The 19999-nt window shown below is 37.3% G+C and overlaps 2 protein-coding genes across 8 annotated transcripts in view; one reads left to right on the top strand and one right to left on the bottom strand.

Annotated features, from left to right (window-relative positions):
* The first annotated feature begins 5460 nt into the window (after window positions 1-5460).
* On the top strand, window positions 5461-18047 carry LCTL (lactase like). 3 transcript variants are annotated; one of them, XM_075133241.1, is made up of 13 exons: window positions 5461-5598; window positions 5964-6124; window positions 10451-10529; window positions 10858-10964; window positions 11334-11462; window positions 11568-11663; window positions 13259-13313; window positions 13402-13563; window positions 14213-14487; window positions 14926-15052; window positions 15476-15675; window positions 16331-16394; window positions 17932-18047. In XM_075133241.1, exons 1-13 carry the CDS (start codon window positions 5475-5477, stop codon window positions 18045-18047), a joined length of 1695 nt encoding a protein of 564 aa, XP_074989342.1. In that variant the 5' UTR covers window positions 5461-5474. The 3 variants fall into 3 exon arrangements, with proteins under 3 accessions (XP_074989342.1, XP_048723249.2, XP_048723250.2); XM_048867292.2 differs by lacking the exons at window positions 5461-5598; window positions 5964-6124; window positions 10451-10529; ... (1 more) ...; window positions 15476-15675; window positions 16331-16394 and having other exon boundaries at window positions 11373-11462; XM_048867293.2 differs by lacking the exons at window positions 5461-5598; window positions 5964-6124; window positions 10451-10529; ... (2 more) ...; window positions 15476-15675; window positions 16331-16394 and having other exon boundaries at window positions 11373-11462.
* Window positions 16063-19999, bottom strand: part of ZWILCH (zwilch kinetochore protein) — a 28218-nt gene continuing 24281 nt past the window's right edge. For 3 of the 5 annotated variants that reach the window (XM_048867289.2, XM_048867291.2, XM_075133240.1), the window contains one exon: window positions 18013-18151. The gene's annotated coding sequence lies outside the window, so the exon portion shown is untranslated. Of the gene's footprint in view, window positions 17157-17948; window positions 18152-19999 lie in introns of those variants that run through there. The other 2 variants (XR_012670309.1, XR_012670310.1) reach the window with 2 other exon arrangements.

The raw sequence follows: 19999 nt of genomic DNA, 5'->3' as shown, positions 1-19999 counted from the left end.
CTTGTCTCTTTAGATTGTTAAATTGCTGGGGCAAGGGCCGTCTTTCTCTCTGTGTATGTATGGCCCCTGGCACAATGGGAGCCCAATCTCGGAACTCAGCAGGTGCAGAATGGTGGTGGAGTGTGCACTTTGGAGACTGAAAGCAAGATGGAGATTGTCATTGTGGATCAACTGCTATGAAGTTGCTAATGTTGTGATTATAATATTGGCATAACACATGAAAGGGAAAGGTGACATATCCTATGAAGAGTGGAATGAAGAGGCAGGAGGACCTGCATCAATCTTCCAAATCACAGTGGGGAACTGAAGCGGGATTCCTGGAATAAATGTTACATTTTGATTAGTAGTAGTTTATAGCAATGCTGGTCGTGGGATTCATATAATCCTTAATTGTCTGATTCTCTAGATTTGTATGATTGTATGGTTCAAAAAAGAACTAGATAAGTTCATGGAGGATAGGTTCATCAACGGCTATTAGCCAGGATGGAGTCCCTAACCTCTATTTGCCAGAAGCTGGGAATGGGTGACAGGGGATGGATCACTTTATGGTTATCTGTTCTGTTCATTCGCTCTGGGGTACCTGGCATTGGCCACAGTCGGAAGACAGGATACTTGGCTAGATGGACCTTTGGTCTGACCCAGTATAGCCGTTCTTATGAAGGAGTGAGTTGATGGTGTACTGCTAAAACTATAATTACCATAGATTGTCTTTCTGTACTTTAAAGGTAGAGGGATTATATTCCTGGTGGTTATATCCTTTATTTATCTTGTGACTTATCAGTATCGCTTCTATGTACAGTTTCCATCAAGGTGTCTTCTTTTACATTCTCATCAATTAAAGTATGGCAGTTTCTACAGAACTTTGTAAACAGAGCCAAAGATACTGCAAATGCATAATTGGAAAATACCCTTCTGCAGAATCTGTTTTAATATTAATTGGTAAAGCACCAACATGGTTAACTCACATATCTAAGGGATACCTTCACAGGAAAAGGCCCTAACCTGAATTTCAATTTTATAATATGACAAAGGTGCTGAATATGAGACATAAAGCCTTGGTTTATTAATGTATGCTAGATTCCCACAGGTATAATTACAAGAGCACCCAATCAAATGGAAAAGAAGAGATGCAATTATTCTGGGAAGGAGCTAGCTGTTTTCCACAATAAAGAAAAGGTTAACTATCATATTATTTGGAAAATACTATCTATTATTCCTGCTACTTTGTTCAGGGCACAGGATCTCATATGATTGAATTACTTCTTCTCAAAAAGCGGGCCCACGATATCAGAGATATCTGAGCTACCGAGCTGACATTGCAGAAGCAAACATGTTTTTTGTGGGAAGGTCTTTTACTTTGAAGAATTTGGTGGAGCTGTGAGAAGGACTCAGCAGTTGTAAGCAGGATCCACTCTTCTACTGAACACATGGATGGAGCAGCCAGTATTTGGACCCTGAGAGTTGACACTGAGATCTTCATAGCAACCTAATTCTACATCCAGTTCCCTTTAGTTTCAGGGGGTTCCAAAGACAGCAGAAGGCATCCTCTTCTGAGCATATTATCAAATAAGAGAGGAAGACTTCTAATGAAATAATAACAATAATAATTCCTAGCTCTTATATAGCACTTTTCATCAGTAGATCTCAAAAAGCTTTACAAAAGAGATCAGTACCATTAACCCCATTTTACAGAAGGGAAAACTGAGTCACAGAGAGGTGAAGTGACTTGCTCAACATTACCCAGCAGATCAGTGACAGAGCCTGGAATAGAACCCAGGTCTATCCAGTAGCAAGGGAAAAAAGTAAAGTATATACTCTCTTAAGACTTCCCTCTGAAATTCTTGAACAAAATGATTCAGTATAAAAGGAAACAATGGCCACAAGACAATCCTACATTCAGATACGAAATATAGTAAAGTATAAAGATGTTTGTATAGACCTCCCCAACTCAGGGGCACATACAGTTAGGTGGTGATCATTCAAAAAAAATTAACTTTGCTTACAAAGTAAAATCTCCTTTGCAAAAAGATTTGTCTGGTTAAGCTAAATCTTTTTCTGCATCATTGATTTTGAATAGAGAAGGATTGTTCCGTTTTGTTGTAGCTTTAAATCAACAGAACACTGTTTTCAACTAGATGTTTCTCCTAGTGTTTTGTGACAATCGGATGAATTCTGTGTGATTATTCTGTGAAGGTAAATTTATTCTAAATGCTCTGGTAAATTTCTGGCAGTTTGGAGGACTCTCCCAGTCAGAACATATGGGAAAGGAAGAGGGACAGGTAAGTCAGAAACAGCAGAAAAGTCATGCAGTGCAGACGTTTACCTAGGTAGAGTGTCACAGCTTGTGCATGCTACACAAGTAGGAGATCATATTTGTAAGCCTACAGTACAGGAAATGGATGAGTGTTTTAGAAATTAAAACAGTTGTATTGTCTAACCTAAATGGACTTACTACTTATAGTTTGGCATTGATAAACTAGCTGCTTGCATTGTTGTATTTGCAAAAGCTTATATTAAAAAAAAAAGAACAAAAAGTAGCTCTAACAGACACTTAATTCTTTATAAAAGATACTTGATTCAGTACAGGAAGGATGTTGTAAAATCACAAATGCTTGTCTAAAAATGTATTTCTCGTAGATTATATTGAGTAGTGCGTTTATTTTATAATATTTAAAGTGTCACTGCACACTCATGGGCAGCTAGGTAGGTGCATACTTTTCAGAACTTGACATAAACATTCACAACCTTAAAAACTATTGAAACAATTTTTTCCAAATATGTTTCAAATATAACCTTATGGCGTTTTTGAACCGTTGTAGCTGTCTTTGATGTGGTCACCTCATGAAAAGAAAAAGGTATTGATTTTGATTTAGGGCCTGTCCCTAGCTCCAGGTGAATTATTAGCCCAAAATAAGAATCAGCTAATTACAAATATATGACGACATTATATACAATCCAAACCATTGCAACATCTAGCCAGACACCAAAAAGGCCAGCTTCCCTACAACAGCACAAACTATTACCCCAACACCAATGCAACAACCATCCTGACATCACACATGCTCCACTATTCTCCCTGCTGCTTCCTCACAATACTCAGTCAGCTCTAACAAAAATCCAAGGAGGTGATGCAAGAAACATTGGGCTCAAGAGCAGTATTTTACTGTCACTGAATAGAATTAATACATGCACATTCACAAACGGGTATGTTATAACTGCTATTGAATGTATGTGTATATTTATAAATAGAGAGCTTGGTGAATCCCATAAATACACACATACACTAGATGTCAATATGCCCTCTGACTGACAGGATGGAGTAAGTGACCTTCTCAGAGGTGGCCTTAAAAGCCCTGTTGTGGATTTGCTGGTGGACCTGTGCCCCTTGCAGCCTCCTCATCACTAGACTATATTACCTTCACAAAGTGTTTGGCCTTCTCCATCCCTTGAGCAAGATTAACCCCCAAATGTGAGTCTCCTGCTTTGCTCCACAAGCTGCTCCAAAACAGAAGTATTTCCTAATGGTCAAAGCCAGTGCTGTTCAGAGCTTTCTTTACAATGTATAATTCTGACATTACAAATGCAGGGCTGAAGATTCTTTTAGGCATTGTTTACAATCTTTTAATGTAGTACCCGATACATTTTCCCAAACCAGTTGTGCAGTTCCTCTGTTAAGTAGGAAACATGTTCTCTGAAGTCATACTTTATTATGTGCACCGAAGAAAGTTTTCTTTACCTTTTTATTCTAGCCAGACTCATTCCTTTTATATTTACCAAGAGCCTACCTGTAAATAGCCGTAAGTGCTAAATAGGAGTTTGTGGTCCAGTACGCTGGGGTCACTAGAGGCTTGAACCAAAGTCCAGTGGAGTCAATGGAAAGACTTCTTTTGAGCTTTGGATCAGGTGCTAGATTTGCAGGCAGGAGGACATACTGCTGAAACATTGTAGAAAGTTAGTCAAAAGTAAACTCTTATTGCTTAGCTGAGTGATCAGTGTACCCAGTTGCTCCCAGTATGGAAATCTCTCAAATATGAAAGGACCAAAGAGCATTTCAAATGCCATTTCCCCTTGGGGAGAGGACCCAACCTATATCATCTAATTATAGCACCTATACCCTGCACTGAAGGCTATGTAAAAGGAATCCACAAAGGTGCCATGCAGAAGACCTCTTGCATTCCCCACATGCTGCAGAAGAAGTCTCCAAGCTGGCTCCTTGTAGGCATGCGCAGAAGGCCAGCAAGGGATGGGGGCACAGCATCCTATCTTTGATCCAGTGGCAGTTCCAGTTACTTGGCTAAACCTCCATGTCTATCCCTGTGCCATGTTTATCTCTTTGAGCTGAGTGGGTTCCCAGGGCTTGCAGATGTTAAACATTCATAACTTTAAAATTACCCCATTTTCTTTAAGTCTGCTTGATATTTAGGTCTCACCAAGTTCTGCAGAATATATTTGGAAAAAATTGTTTCAGTAGTTAAGGTTGTGAATGTTTATGTCAAGTTCTGAAAAGTATGCACCTATCTAGCTGCCTCTGAATATGCAGTGACACTTTAAATGTGCACCATAATATTTTAAGAAAACAGAAGCACTACCCCTCTGAGGGCTATCTTCATGCCAGGTTTCACCTTTCAAATACTCAGATTTTTTTTTTAAACTATAGCTAAAAAAGCGTGATTCGATTTTTTTAAATTGAATGTATATTTGTGCTCCTCAAGCTCAAACACCTCAAGGGATTTTCCTCAAAGTCTCCCAAAAAATTCACCATCAGTTGAGAATCAGGCATGTAAGAGGTCACCTTTTAGAAAAAGTTAAGTTTGTGACAAGATGAAGTTGTAACAAACTGTTTTGCAACCTTAATTGTAATGGGCACAACTGAGCACCTCCTATGGGACACCCTAATTCTGCAGTCAAGAATCACACCAGTTAGAAATAACTTCAGGATATAAATACTACTCTTTTAAATCAATGCTGGAATATGTTTAAAAGGGACACTGTCAAGGTAAGAGCTGAGATTATTACAACTGCAACAATTGAAAATCTAAAAATCTTATGAAGCTTGTTACATATTTTATTCAGTGTGGACAACGTCAGTCTAATGAGTTTCACCTTCTGGCTATCATGCACAAGCACAATGTGCAGGATATGGGTTACAGACATGGCAGGGGAAATTTGAAATCCAAACCAAAAGAGTTTTCAACAAAGAGACATTCCCCCCCACCCCCTGGGAGTAACTCTGATGGCAGGGATTTTGCACTCAGCCCTTTTCTCACCCTCAGAACCCTGACAGAAGGTTAATCTTCCACCTGCACTGTAACAGCATTAAAAGCACCCTGAACCTGCAGAGTCTGAATCAGGGTTCCCTGTGAGCAATGACAATATGCTTCTGTGTGAATGAGATGCAACATTCATCAATGATTCTTCTGTTTTATCAGGTGGGGCTCTGAAGTGGACATTTTGCAGTGCAGACACTAATAGTGATGAAGACATATGTTTTGAAAGTGTGGTATGTGCTTGTGTTGGTGCTGTGTCTGAATACAGCTGAGGATTTCCAATGGACAAAGAATAACCCTGGCTCCTTCTATTATGGCACTTTTCCAACTGGTACTTTTAATCTATATCTGTCTGTGATTTTATAATATTCTAGACCCATTCCTGTTTAGTACAAGAAAGTTGGTAAAAGATTCTCCTTTTGAAGAGAGATTATATGCATAATACAGAGCCATTCAGGGCAGAGAGATGAACCTAAAAAATTTACAGGGATACCAGTTTGCATGTGCAAAACCACACATATTTGTTTGTGTGTGTGTAAAGTGTTTAATTAGGCACAAAGCCACCTACTTTGCACACTCAGATGCAACATTCTGAGGGCATCCCAGTTACTTACACATATGAACATTTAGTCCTTAAAGCCAGTTCTTAGTTTTAGTCTCCAGATTGTCATCAATGTATTTACTTGTTACCTTTAGGATTTTTATGGGGTGTTGGGAGTTCTGCCTACCAGACTGAAGGAGCCTGGGACAAGAATGGGAAAGGACTGAGTATCTGGGATGCTTTTACTCACAAGAAAGGGAAAGTGTTTATGAATGAAACAGCAGATTCATCATGTGAAGGCTACTACAAAGTTAAGGTATGATTAAAACAGGGAATATCCATAATATAGAAAAAATACTGAACAGTTGTTAGTCACAATTGAATTAACTGCAAATATGACAGATACTTTAATCTGCTGCTCTTGAAGTCTGCAACTAGATTCCTACACCAAGCTGTTAAGCTAGGAACTGTTGTTTGCTTCAGCTGTAAGTGTCCAGTCTTCAAGGTACTAAGGACAGTTTTTTAGAATTAATTGTCCCAGTGAAAAGAAATATACACAGGAAGACAGATTCCAAATGGTTGTTCTATACTGAGCCAGCATTGCAGGAATTGGAATTCTAGTGAAACTGTTATTACTCCATTACTTAGTGGGGCTGACTAAACTTGAAAAGTCTAGGAGTAAGTGGAGGGTTCAGATGTAAGGTAAAATCATAAATAAAACCTTATTGACTCACAATGGGAAAATTCAGGAGAGATTTTGAGACCTCGATTTTCCTCATTCAATAAAGGTTTGCAGGATCAGGTCCACTGTTTCTAAAGAAAACAATTAAATATTTGTTACAAGAAATGAGATTAAAAATTGACACACTTAATTATTTCTGTTGTTTGCTGACTTTTTTCCCCATGTCATTTCATAGAATGATAGACTTTAAGGTCAGAAGGGACCATCATGATCATCTAGTCTGACCTCCAGCACATTCCAGGCCACAGAACCTCACCCACTCCTGAAATAAACCCCTAACCTCTGGCTGAGTTATTGAAGTCCTCAAATCATGGTTTAAAGACTTCAAGTTACAGAGAGTTCACCATTTTTACACTAGTTTAAACCTGCAAGTGACCCGTGCCCCATGCTGCAGAGGAAGGTGAAAAACCCTTAGGGTCTCTGCCAATCTGACTTGGGGGAAAATTCCTTCCCAACCCCAAATATGGCAATCAGTTAGAAGCTGAACATGTGGGCAAGACCCACCAGGCAAACAGGTAGGGAAAAATTCGCTGTAATAACTCAGAGCCTTCTCCATCTAGTGTCCCATCTCCAGCATTTGAGGATTTCTGCTACTGGCAGTCGCCAATGGGCCAAATGCCATTGTAGGCAATCTCATCATACCATCCCCTCCATACATTTATTAAGCTGTCTTGAAGCTGGTTAGGTTTTTTGCCCCCCACTGCTTCCCTTGAAAGGCTGTTCCAGAACTTGACTCCTCTGATGGTTAGAAACCTTTGCCTAAGTTTGAGCCTAAACTTGTTGATGGCCAGTTTACAGCCATTTGTTCTTGGGTCCACATTGGCGCTTAACTTAAATAACACCCCTCCCTTGTATTTATCCCTCTGATGTATTTAGAGAGAGCAATCATATCTCCCCCCAGCCTTCTTTTGGTTAGGCTAAACAAGCCAAACTCTTTGAGTCTGCTTTCATAAACTACTTGGGAAATAGAAAAGGAGTACTTGTGGCACCTTAGAGACTAACCAATTTATTTGAGCATAAGCTTTCGTGAGCTACAGCTCACTTCATCGGAAAGCTTATGCTCAAATAAATTGATTAGTCTCTAAGGTGCCACAAGTACTCCTTTTCTTTTTGTGAATACAGACTAACACGGCTGTTACTCTGATACTTGGGAAATGAAAATGGTCTCTCGTCAGTTTCACAATATGGTTTTCATATGCCAGAACAAAACTGCAAAACCCCAGCTCAGAAACTGCAGAGGAATGTTTAAGTACAAACTAAAGCCTTTTTTCACTGGAATTTAAGATGAACTGACGAGCTGTTAAAATGCTGTTTGTGGTCTATGGGTCAGGTTATGCTTGCCCTTCTATAGTAAATCCCACTCAAGGGGAAGATATCTTCTGCTCCTAGAATTCCCCGTTACTGCAGGGGTACAGGTTACAGGGGTACAGGCACTGGTCTCCCTTCCCTTACAACCAGAAAAGACTGCCACAAAAACTTGTGGATCTGTGGCCTCACTGGTCCTTTCCAAGCTCACAGGCAGCACAGTGCCATGGCTCTGGCTGCCTCCAGGACCCTTGAGGATGGTCTCTCCAGACTGCATCATTTCTGCTCTGACAGATAATGCTTGATGTGTCCCCCACCTGCCTTCCCTGAATTCAGATCCTCCTTTTCTTTAGATCATGGGAACAGTACTGCAGAAGTAGCTTAGCCCTGTTCTGTGTGGGAGATGAAGATCCAAGTGTGGATCTCAAGGTGAGGGAAGGGGGCACACAGTCTAGACCTAAAGCAGCAACAGAATATGCCTATTACTTAAAACTGTCAGCAACATACATCTGAAATACAGCTCAGCCTTCACTTACCTACAAACACCAGAGTCAGGAACCTGTTGTCACAGCAAGGAACATCCTTAACACCTAGAGGACTGTGAAGAGTACAAGTCTCTGCACAGTTTAAAATGAAATTATATTGGGGCCTTCTAGACACTGCCAGCAAAAAGAGAAAAACAAAAGGAGATAGCTCTACCTCTGGGAGTCTTGAAGCTGCTTACTGGGAGAGGAACTCATGTAAATTAGCTGGCCAATCCCATCTCAGTCTATTCCTCAGATGCCAGGGATGAGAACAATGTAAACATCTAGATAAACCTCTTTCCTCACAACTGCACATACTCTTGGGATATTTCCAAACTAGGTCTGGATTAACTCCTGTGTCATAAAGGAGAAGGAACTGGTTTATCTCTATATTTTAGGCAATTATATAGTCCCAGTTACCACAGTCTCTGAGCCTCTCACAATCTTTAATGTGTTAATTTTCACCTTGTTAGTTAGGGTAGTGCACAGAGAGAGCACAAGGGCCAAATTTTAAAGGTATTTAGGCACCAAATGGGATTTTCAAAACCATCACAGGTTTTAGGGGCCTAGAAAGTCTGTGCCAGAGCCAGGAACTGAACACGGGTCTCTGGAGCGCCAGGCTCATGCCCTAACCATTGACCCATGCTTCCACTCTCTTGCTAAGTAGAAATAGTACATCTAAAACCACTCCCTAAAACTACACTATTGTACTATTTACACTATGCTAGAAAATAACTCGAATTAAAAATCTACTGAACAGGGTTTTGGAAAGTAGTAGTTTGATTGTTTGTGGTCAGGATGTACTAGAGTCTAACCTGCAAACAAAATTCAGTCAGTCTGTACAATCTTGTATTTGAATCTTTATATTATAGTCCTATACCAGCAGGCAGGGAAACAGGTTCTGTCCTTTATTACAGGTATGTTGAACCACTATGGTATTTTTCTACCGTTGGAAATAGAACACTATATGCAAGTTTCCCAACAGTTCTTGAATCATGTAAATAAAATGTCAGATTTGAATTGAAGAGTTTACTGGTATTACAGGGAGGAGACTGAAAATTTCTATCTAGCAGATCCGAATATCAAATGTGAGGGTTTCAGAATATGACAATGCTATAAAATGTAGATAAATTCCAAATTAACAGCACCTTGTACACAAAACTGGGAGACTAGCAGCGTGGGTGATTTATTTGCAGATGACCCTGTATAAAATCCTTATATTCAAGAGTTTCAGCACGAATTTGTTCTAGCATGAATTTGTTCTAGCAAAGAGTTAATATGTTTGGGGCCAAATTCTTCAGTCTAATTTTGCAGACATACACCAGGCTGTATCCATAAATATAGGTGCATATGGAAATCAAGCAGTTGGATACCCAACAATCGCACTGCATGTGCAAATAGCTATTTGGACTTGAAAAAATGTAGGAGCAATAAGTTATGTGTGGAAAAGGAGGGAACATGGGTAGAGGTCCAGGGCTGAACATTGACTCCTTCTTAGCAATTACACAAACATAGAAAGTAACACTCCCAGACATCTCCACCTTAGCCCGCAGCTAGATCTCATGGACGTAGTTTCTGACCTGGGCAGAGGTATGTGAACCAAGCTTGGTTGCTCTTATCCACAACTTTCCCTATTTTATTTATTTAGTTTTAAAGGGAGGGTCAGTTAAAAATATTTTAAGATGATGCTAGGCACATTTTGTAAGAAAACTTGTTCCTTCACAACACATTTTCTTTCCATGCTTGATTCCACAGTAAAGTCAATGAATTCTGAATTTAACATTACATTCACAATTTCCATGGCAATCAACTGAGGTAAAATACACAGGCTTAGGACTTCTTTGTACTTGAATAAACTCATGCCCCACCAGCTTCTGCAAATAATCATTTTTTCACAGAAAACAGAAAATAACTGGCAGAGCACATTGTTTTTGTGCAATCCTCTCTTCTTTCACATTTCCTCAACTCAAAGTCTTCCGTTAAAATTGCTTTAATTTGTAGATTAATAATCTGAAGAATTAAGTCTATTGGGATTAGTGAGTAATATTTTAATTGGATTTTCTTTTTGCAGGATGATATTCAGTTACTGAAGGAGTTGAAAGTTAATCATTACCTGCTTTCTATTTCATGGCCTCGTATCATGCCCACTGGTATTAAAAGTAAGCATAACCATTTAACTATAAACCTAAAAGCACATATAAGCAAAACAACTTTGCTACATTCGAGAATACCATAAACAATGACATGATATATTTGTCACATATACTGGGAAATATATATCTATTTCTCTATCAGGATCCTTACAATGTCAGCCCTTTCCATTGCCTACAGGTGCCTACACATACACCAATGTAATATATCTATATCTATCTATATAGATATATGTAGCTTATATCATTTTAGAAAACATTTTCCAATGATTAATATCTAAATGATGTAAAAACAATTAATTTTCTTCAACATTTCTTTCCCCAGAAGAACAGGTGAATGAAAAGGGGATAAAGTTCTATAATGATACAATTAATAGTCTTTTGGAGAACAAGATTATCCCCATTGTGACCCTCTACCACTGGGATCTTCCACAGGTCTGAGAATATTTAAATTTATTATGTTGTCTAATGTAGGGTTTTGGTAGCTAACTTGTTTGTAAAAATAAGCACACTCTGGATCATTTTAAGAAAACATTTTAAATACTCCAGCATGCTTTCAAGTTATCAATAATTTCTCTGAGCTATCATTTTATATACTTAAGCACTGTTGCATTCCCACTGGGAGTCACTGAATTCTGCCTCATTCAAACTGCTCATTCAGTTCACTAAATCACCTTAAGTGCACATCATAGCCTAGCTACTATGTATATTGAGTTACATACAATATAACCTTTATCAAAAAATAATGGCATATTGAATTTTAAGTTACATATCTGTTAATTCTTGTAATTATTACATATACAGGTGCTCCAAGAAAAGTATGGTGGGTGGCAGAATATAAGCATGATAAGTTATTTTAATGATTATGCGAATCTGTGTTTCGAGAAGTTCGGTGATCGTGTAAAATACTGGATTACTTTTAATAATCCTTGGGTAAGTTACTGATGGCTTCCTACAGGTCTTTTGAGCTACATAGATTTGGTTCCCAAATTTTGGGAGTGACCTTATAGTTACAATTTTTTTCTCATGTACTTGTAGGCGGTTGCTGAAGAGGGCTATGAGACAGGAGAGCATGCACCAGGACTGAAGCTCAGTGGAATAGGGGCATACAAAGCAGCACATCACATAATTAAAGTAAAACTAGAAATATGTTCTTTCTTGTATTGCTATCTCATTTTATGACTGAGATAAGTGGGTCTTAATTTTTTTTTCCCCAGGAAAATAAGGTTTTGTAGCAAAGATTCAATTTCTGAACACCATACCGAAAAGCATTCAAGAGTTAATTTAAACGGAATTATAAACTACTGGTGCTGAGATAGTGCATACTTAAGTAGTATTGGGTGCATGACAGAGCACTCAGCTCCAACAATTCAGAGGACAGTTTTTTTAAGTGTCTCATTGAACATACTGCCAAATAGATACGAAGAGAGAATTTTAAGGTAGCTTCTATAAACAAAAGGGTGAAATTCTGCCTCACTAATCTCAATGGGAGATTTGAGATTAACTTCAACAAGGCCAGGATTTCACCCAAAGTGAACAAACTTCATTTAAAGAAAAAGTTTCTCATTTAAATACAGACACACAGTAGAGCAGATCTGCAGGAACACAGAACTCTCCATTAAATGTTCATGTCACCTTCACGAGGCCATCTTGGGAGCTGCAAAGGACTTTCCCATAGATCGGGTTGACATCTTATGTAAAAGAACAGCTTCCATGAGAAACAGAAATTTTTTTTTGAAAAACCTACGGTAACAATTTCCAGACATGCATTTGTGCGACAAGTTTACCTTCCATGCTTCTGTCACAGTTCAGGGCAACTGTACCTTCCATCATCTATCCACTCTCAGGCTCCTGGCTCCCTTGTTCTCACCATTCTTGGGTGGAGACATGCATCTCTCTCCCTCCTGACTGGGGTGTATCCAGGCTGCACAGGTTCCCTACCTACACTGTGAATTCCCCAGCAGAATACACTACCTCAGCAGTGCTTTACCTTCTCCAAATCCTCAGAGGCTATAAATAGCAGAATTGTCTACCAGTATAAGTTACCAGACAGCTCTTTCTAAGCAAGTACATTTATCCTTAAGGTAAAAGCATTAGAGAAAAAATGTTTAAAAAATAAAAACCTACACACAAGCTAATAAGGTTGCCAAAGATCACCCGAACTTCAAGAGGAGCTCTGGCCAGTGAACGGTCCTTCAAACCCCACTAAGGGTTTTTTTTTTCCTGTTCATAACTGCCTTGGTTCAGAACAACCACCTCCAGGAATCTCAGAATCGCTCTTTTATCCAGTCTGGGCCTCTGATCTTGTCCTCACATAACAGTGATCAGTAGACAATGGGTTTCTGCTCATGGCCCAGCTTCAAAAGGTTGGGTCAATAAGTGAAAAGTTGCCTTTCCCTCCTCCCAAGTATTTCCTAGGAATCCCAATGAGCTTTGTTTTGCAGCACATTGTTTCTAAGAGACATTTGAAACTCGTAACAACTTCCCAGGGTTCACATTAGCCATGTCTCCTCCCTAGAGACATTACATACAATCCCACAATAATACATACATATTTGCATTTTTAAAATAATGAACTCCGAAGGTACTGAAATTTAAATTAAAAAGGTTTAACTTAATTCAATAAGATTTGTAGAGGATATTGCCATATCTGTCACAGATTCATTGACTCTTCCTGTACTGATTATTGCACGATAGGTTAGCATATACATATGTTCTTTTAATTACAGACTCATGCAAAGGTCTGGCATTCTTATAATAAGACATGGCGTAGCAAGCAACAAGGTAATAAGCATTCATTGTGTAATTATGCCTCTGCAGTAAGACTTAAAAGATTATGCATAACTGCAGAACTGTCACTTTCTATTTTAAGGTATGGTTGGAATTTCTTTAACTAGTGCCTGGGGTGAACCTGTTGATCTAACTAGCCAGAAGGACATTGAAGCTGCCGAAAGATACGTACAATTTTACTTGGGATGGTTTGCAAATCCTATTTACAGTGGAGACTATCCTGAAGTTATGAAGAATTATGTAGGTAAGTCATGCTATTTACACCTTGAATAAATAATATAGTTACAACATTTTATGATGGGAAAGTGACATAATCTGATCAATGTGTATTTTAGTCAAAATTAAGGATAGGGTTTTGGAGGAGGATTGTTAATAAAAATATTTTTTCTGAAAGATTCCAGATAAAGACAAAAATATTTGTCTTTATTAAAAACAAACAGTAGCATGCTCCTCTAAAAAGTATAATTATCCACATTTTTACCGATGGAGAAACAGAAGAAAGAAGTTAAGTTATGAGCCCAAGGACAAATGGCAAGTTAGGGGCAAACACCTGACTCCAAGTGATGTGCTTTAAGATTGGGATTTTCAAAGGAGACTATGGGAGTTGCACACCTAAATTCCTGTTGCACCTCTGAAAATCCCAATCTAGACCACATTTCTTCTGTTTTAGCCACATCAAGTAAAGTTTATCCTTTACTATCCTTTCTTTAAAGGTAGAAAGAGGAAGATGGTTGTGTTCAGAGAGAAAGTGCTCATTCAAAGCTACACAATATTAGCACTTAAAATTTAGGATAGTTTAGTTTTGCTTTTGTGGTGTAAAGAAAAGCAGAAAGATTCAATCATGTGCAGAAGATGCATTTACCATCTTTTTTTGAAAAATTTTGATTTAATAGATAAAAAGAGTGTTCAACAAGGCCTTGGCACATCAAGATTACCAACCTTCTCAGTGCAAGAGAAAAGCTACATCAAGGGTACATCTGATTTCCTGGGATTAAGTCATTTTACCACTCGTTACATCATACAGAAAAATTATTCTGCCCTCAAAGGGCCCAGTTACCACACTGATCGTGATTTGGCAGAACTGGTTGATCCAAAGTGGCCAGATCCAGGATCTAAATGGCTATATTCTGTGCCCTGGGGATTTAGAAGGTTACTGAACTTCATTAAGGTAAATTTTAAACTAAGTCTTCTTTAAAAGAAGTTTAACTAACAATCTTGTTTAATACAGGGTATGAATCTGTATCTCAGTGTCAGGAATAAATATCCAACACATCCACCAGTATTCTTATTTGCATATTGAAGTCTTGTTTATTGCCACATACCTAGCACAATGGGGCCTCAATCTCCGTTGGGGCCTCTTTGTACTATATTCATAGAAATAGTTTATAATAAACTTCAGCTAACCCAAAGAAAAAATTTTAATTTTTAACTATGCTTTTCTTTTAAACGTAACTATAGTTAAAAAAAATTAAAAATAAAATAAAAAAAAAATCTAGTAAATAGATTGAAACCAGTTTTCTAGAAATTTAGTTTTGTTAAAAAATTAATTGTAGTTGTATGAAGCATAACATTATTTCATTATTCCAATGAATGTTTTTCTTTGTAGACACAGTATGGGAATCCTCTCATTTACGTAACAGAGAATGGAGTATCAGAAAAGCTGCAGTGTACTCAGTTGTGTGATGAATGGAGAATTGAATATCTGAAAGGGTATATTAATGAGATGCTAAAAGGTGAACTTTAAAAAATGGACAAAGTCACAATAAAATGTGTTCCAAAATTTGGTTTTAAGCATTTTGATATTCTAACTCTTTGAACCCAGTATAGGTCAGAATTTCGACATTGGAATAATTTATCAATTTCCATATTTACAAAATAAAAACTGCACCTAATAATATACTGTAATTACTCCTATGAAATCTTCCAGTGCATCTAGACTAAGGATAACAGTTTCAAAGGTGCCTAAGTGACTTAGGAGCCTAAGTCTCATTGACTTTCAATAAGAGTCAGGCACCTAAGTGACTTACATGCTTTTGAAAATTTTAACCCAAATTTTTCCTTCATTTTTGGTATAAAATAGGGCTTGCTTAGCACTATGTTTCTAGTGAAGACACAAACTTCATCTGGTTGTTAACAAATCTGAAATCTATTTTCAGCCATAAACGATGGCGTTAATGTAAAGGGTTACACTGTCTGGTCTCTGCTGGATAAATTTGAATGGAATAAAGGTTATTCTGAAAGATTTGGATTATACCATGTTGACTTTAAAAAGGGGAATAAACCCCGATACCCAAAGGCATCTGTTCACTATTACAAGATGATCATCAGTGCAAATGGATTCCCAAATCCAAGAGAGGTGAGTTCAATTATTAAACCTGCTTATTCCTAATTTAGGACCAAATTCTGCTTTGAGTTTGATAAAAAATAACTCGCATGAGTAAAGTATGTGGGATTTGACCTTAGACTACTATAGTATACCTACTCATCTAATTTAGGATTGTGTCAAATTGTGGGAGGGGGATGAGGGAGGGAAGAGAATGATGAAATCTAATCTTACTCTTATTGTTCTTTTATAACACTTTCAATGTTTTTGAACACATAAGTAAATTAACTACTTAAATAAAACTTTGCAATCACAATCCCCACATTATTAATTTACTGTGTTTAGAGACATTGCTTTCCAGACATTGCATGTGCATGATATCTAAAACAAGAAAAACCCTGGAAAATAATATGGAAAATATTGAGTGGGTTTTCCAGTTTATTTTGTATTGTACCAAACAATTAACAACATGAAAACTTATTACAATAGTATTCATCATAACATGTACAAAGTAACATAAAAAGTCATACTATCGACATGTAGTGTGAGAATAAGAGAGTACTGGAAAGAGTTGTAAATGACTAAAGTTCAGAGGCATAGAAAATGGCGCTAAGAAGACTGAATATATTCATAGTTTAGTGAAACCATTAGTATCACATCAAATAATAAATAATATTGAATTTATTAGGTGAAAAGTTGGCACCAAAAGGCCATAGAGACTTGTTCTATCACAAACCAACTCCTTGCTGCAGGTAACTACCGTACATTTATTCTGTTTTACTCATCCAGTAAATATATATGATATGGGTTTAAAGGGAAAACATTTCTGTGACTGATAGTACATAAAAACTGGGTTTTGAAATATTTTCTCCTTGAAAATAGAAAGCCAAATCTTTTTAAAAATTATGACAAACTTCAGAATCAAACAGTACCTCTTAATTTACTACTAGTAGTTCAAAATAGTGCAGCTAACAGGATTGTATTACTGTTTATTAATATTTCTGAATTGTCTTTTCTTAAGAATTATAGTAAAAACACTGAGGAGCCATAGCTGTTAAAAACTTACTTCTGCAGATATTAGTATTTCTCAATGCTTTTTTCAAACATTAAAGCAAAAACAAAAACAAAAACCAAATCCAGGGCAATCATGCAACAGGAAAAAAAAAAAAAAAAAAAAGGCAAATGTGTAGCCTCTGAATGATGAGCCTAAAAACTAGGGATGAGAATTTGCAACCCAGTGGGAGGGAGAGCTAAGGTGACTTTAAACCACCTTTGTGCTTTGTTGCTCTGGGGAATGGAGAAGCTCCTGGCATAAATTAGACAGGCTCTCAGAATCTAAATTAAGGCAGCTTCTCCAGACTGCCCTACAAACCACAGCACTTCCTGGAATATCCACAGTGCTGTGGCCTGCCTCCAACACCTCCCTTCTGCCTCCTGCTCCATCTCCCATGCTGGGGCTTGTGAAGGGGTCATCAGTTCCTGAACTGGGGGAAACACTCTGTTGGAGTGGACACCTGAAACCATTAAGGAAGATGGGATGAATATCGTACATGTGTGTGGCCCATATTGTAGGATTAAGATATGACAGGTCCATCCCTATGAGTTAACATGGCAGTATAGTTTAAGTGTGTTTCTCATTCAACTCTTTGAGGGCTACTATCATATTAAAATTAAATTGCTTCTTTAAACTTTTATTTGGTGATTGTAGTACAAATTATTTTGATGCACATATATATATGTGCATCAAAATAATTTGTACTACAATCACCAAATAAAAGTTTAAAGAAGCAATTTAATTTTAATTCCGCAGAGATAAAATGCAGTCCTCAAAGGGTTAGAGTGCTTTCCAAGGATTTTTCTTTGACTATTTTCTTTTTTCCCCTTTTCCTTGAAAATTAGAGGAACAGCGGAATACTGCTGCTAATATACTGAGACTAATTCATGGTAAGCACAATTTTTTGTAACCCTCTGAGCACTGACATGTTTCAGAATTTACCACAAAAGATATAGATGAAGAGAACCTAACAAACTTGCTGCAGATTTTCAAAATATATAAAACATGTTAATGTTTATTCTAGCTTTTACAATTTCTTTCTTTCTGTTGTTTCTAATGACGCCAGTTTAATGCAGATGCCAATATGTAAAAAAAATTATTTTAGCTTTAAACAAATTATGTTCAAAAAGATTCAAAGCTGTTCATCTCTGCTTAAAAAATAGAATGAAGAAATAACTAAAATTATCCCATTAGAACAGATCTTATCTATTATTGTTTCTTTTCTCAAATTTCAGATCCCTTGACTACTCACATGGAAATGGTGACTGAGATTGTTGTGCCAACGGTGTTCACACTCTGCATACTTATCAGTGCTATTCTATTAATGTTCCTCCTTCGGAAGCGCAACTAAAACTACAAGTTTACATAACATCTTCATTTTGCATAAGCAATAAAATGTCATTCTTATTCTTACACTGTTTTAAAGGTTTCCACAGATGCCGCCTTTACGTAACACTGTAATGTTAAAAAAAAAAAATTCAGCTTTACTTTTGTGTACATATTGTTGCTTCTACATTTTATTCAATTTCAGCCATAAGACATAATTTAGAAATTTTACAAAGGCAATTCATGTCTCAATATTAATAGCTATCAAAATTCAACTGCAGGTTTTATCTTCCTTTATGTTTTGCCAAGTTTGCATTTTCTTCATTAGGACAACAGTTGGCTGAGATTAAATTGTTTCAAAGCTTGCCAATATATATTTGAAGGATAGGCAGATTGTTGGCAAGTTCTGTTTTCAACCTGTTCATCACTGTATTTTTAAATTACCATGGAAGTGCTAATTTCGAAATATGAACATAGAATACTTAGAGCATATCATACTTCAAAATCTTAATGCCATTGCATAAACATTAACTATTCATCCCCATACAATAATAATTAGGTATTATTAACCCAAATTTTGCACATGGGTGGAATAAATGTGATAGGCTAACTGACTTGTTCACAGCCTTACGGTCAGAGTCAGAACCAGAAGCAAAGAATCCTGATGTCCAGTCCTATGCTTAGGCCACTAGACCTACCTCATCATTAGGACCCTACCAAATTCATGGTCCATTTTGGTCAATTTCATGGTCATAGGATTATAAAAATTGTAAATTTCACAGTTTCCAATATTTAAATCTGAAATTCCACATGCTGTAACCATGGGGGTCCCAACCTAGAAAGGGCTTGGGGAGGATAGGGGGGTTTGCAAGGCTATTGTAGGGGTTCATGATATTGCCACCATTTCTTCTGAACTGCTGCCTTCAGAGCTGGACAGCTGGAGAGTGGCAGCTGCTGGCTGGGACCCCAGCTCTGAAGGCAGTGTCGCCACCAGCAGCAGCACAGATGTAAGGGTGGCAATAACACGACAAACAGATTTCACAGGGGAGACTAGATTTCATGGGGGAGACCAGATTTCATGATCCATTACACATTTTTCACTGTGAATTTGGTAGGGCCCTACTCATAATACTTTCTTTATTACAGAATGTTACAGACACAAAAAAATGTGATCCAAGGACTTGGACATGTGAGTTAAGATACTGTACCAAATTCAGTCCTGCTGTAAGCGAGTACAGCTTACCCAAGATGCACCTGCTTATACAGAACTGAACTAGTTCCCGAGTATGGCTAGCAACCTGCCATTGCTTGGCCTGAAATGATTCCTTCAAAGCAAGACTTTATGTTCAACTTTTACCAAAATTCCAAAACACAAACTCATTTGTGGATGTCAGGTTAACTGTGCACAAAACGGATAGATTTCTTAGCTTCTATTCAAGAAGAATGAATAAAAATCAATTACTTAAAAAAACACACACATTTAAACTGTATTTCAAAATTTAACTTTAATTTAAATTTTAATATGTTTTTATTTTTAAAGACAGATTAATTTATATTCAGTTTAGGCTTTAGCATAGGTTGTCATAAATTCAAATTTAAATAATCTATTAAAATAATTTAAATAAATCTGAATAAATAAAAATCTCATACACTGATTCAGTGAGCCCTTTTCAAACTATAAAGGCTGTTTTTTGGTATATAAAATCAGGGAGAAAACATCTTTAACTACATTTTGGGGTCAAACTTAATAATATGGTATGATCTATATCATTTTCAGTTTTGACAACGGAATGAATGCTGGCAGTTACTTTTTTCCAGATGTCAGTACTTACAGTTTCTGTTGTGCAGAAAAGCTTTAGCCTCAAATTACTGAACAAATGTACGTTATGCTATATAATTAGATAAATGTGCATCCTCCTAGCAAAAAGTAGTACCAAATCTAATGTAAAGGCTATATTTAACTGTAAATCAAATCAA

Source organism: Caretta caretta, chromosome 10 (assembly GCF_965140235.1).
Source record: "Caretta caretta isolate rCarCar2 chromosome 10, rCarCar1.hap1, whole genome shotgun sequence".
In the NCBI taxonomy this organism is placed as follows: Eukaryota; Metazoa; Chordata; order Testudines; family Cheloniidae; genus Caretta; species Caretta caretta.
Note: the sequence above shows the minus strand (reverse complement) of the source record. Positions and strands in the feature narration are given on the sequence as shown.

Bases quoted from the DNA above. Each gene is read 5' to 3' on its own strand.
- LCTL (XM_075133241.1), top strand. From the start codon at position 5,475: ATGAAGACATATGTTTTGAAAGTGTGGTATGTGCTTGTGTTGGTGCTG. The intron at 5,599-5,963 runs GTACTTTTAATC...TGTTACCTTTAG, and splicing joins TTATGGCACTTTTCCAACTG to GATTTTTATGGGGTGTTGGG. The intron at 16,395-17,931 runs GTAACTACCGTA...CTCAAATTTCAG, and splicing joins AAACCAACTCCTTGCTGCAG to ATCCCTTGACTACTCACATG.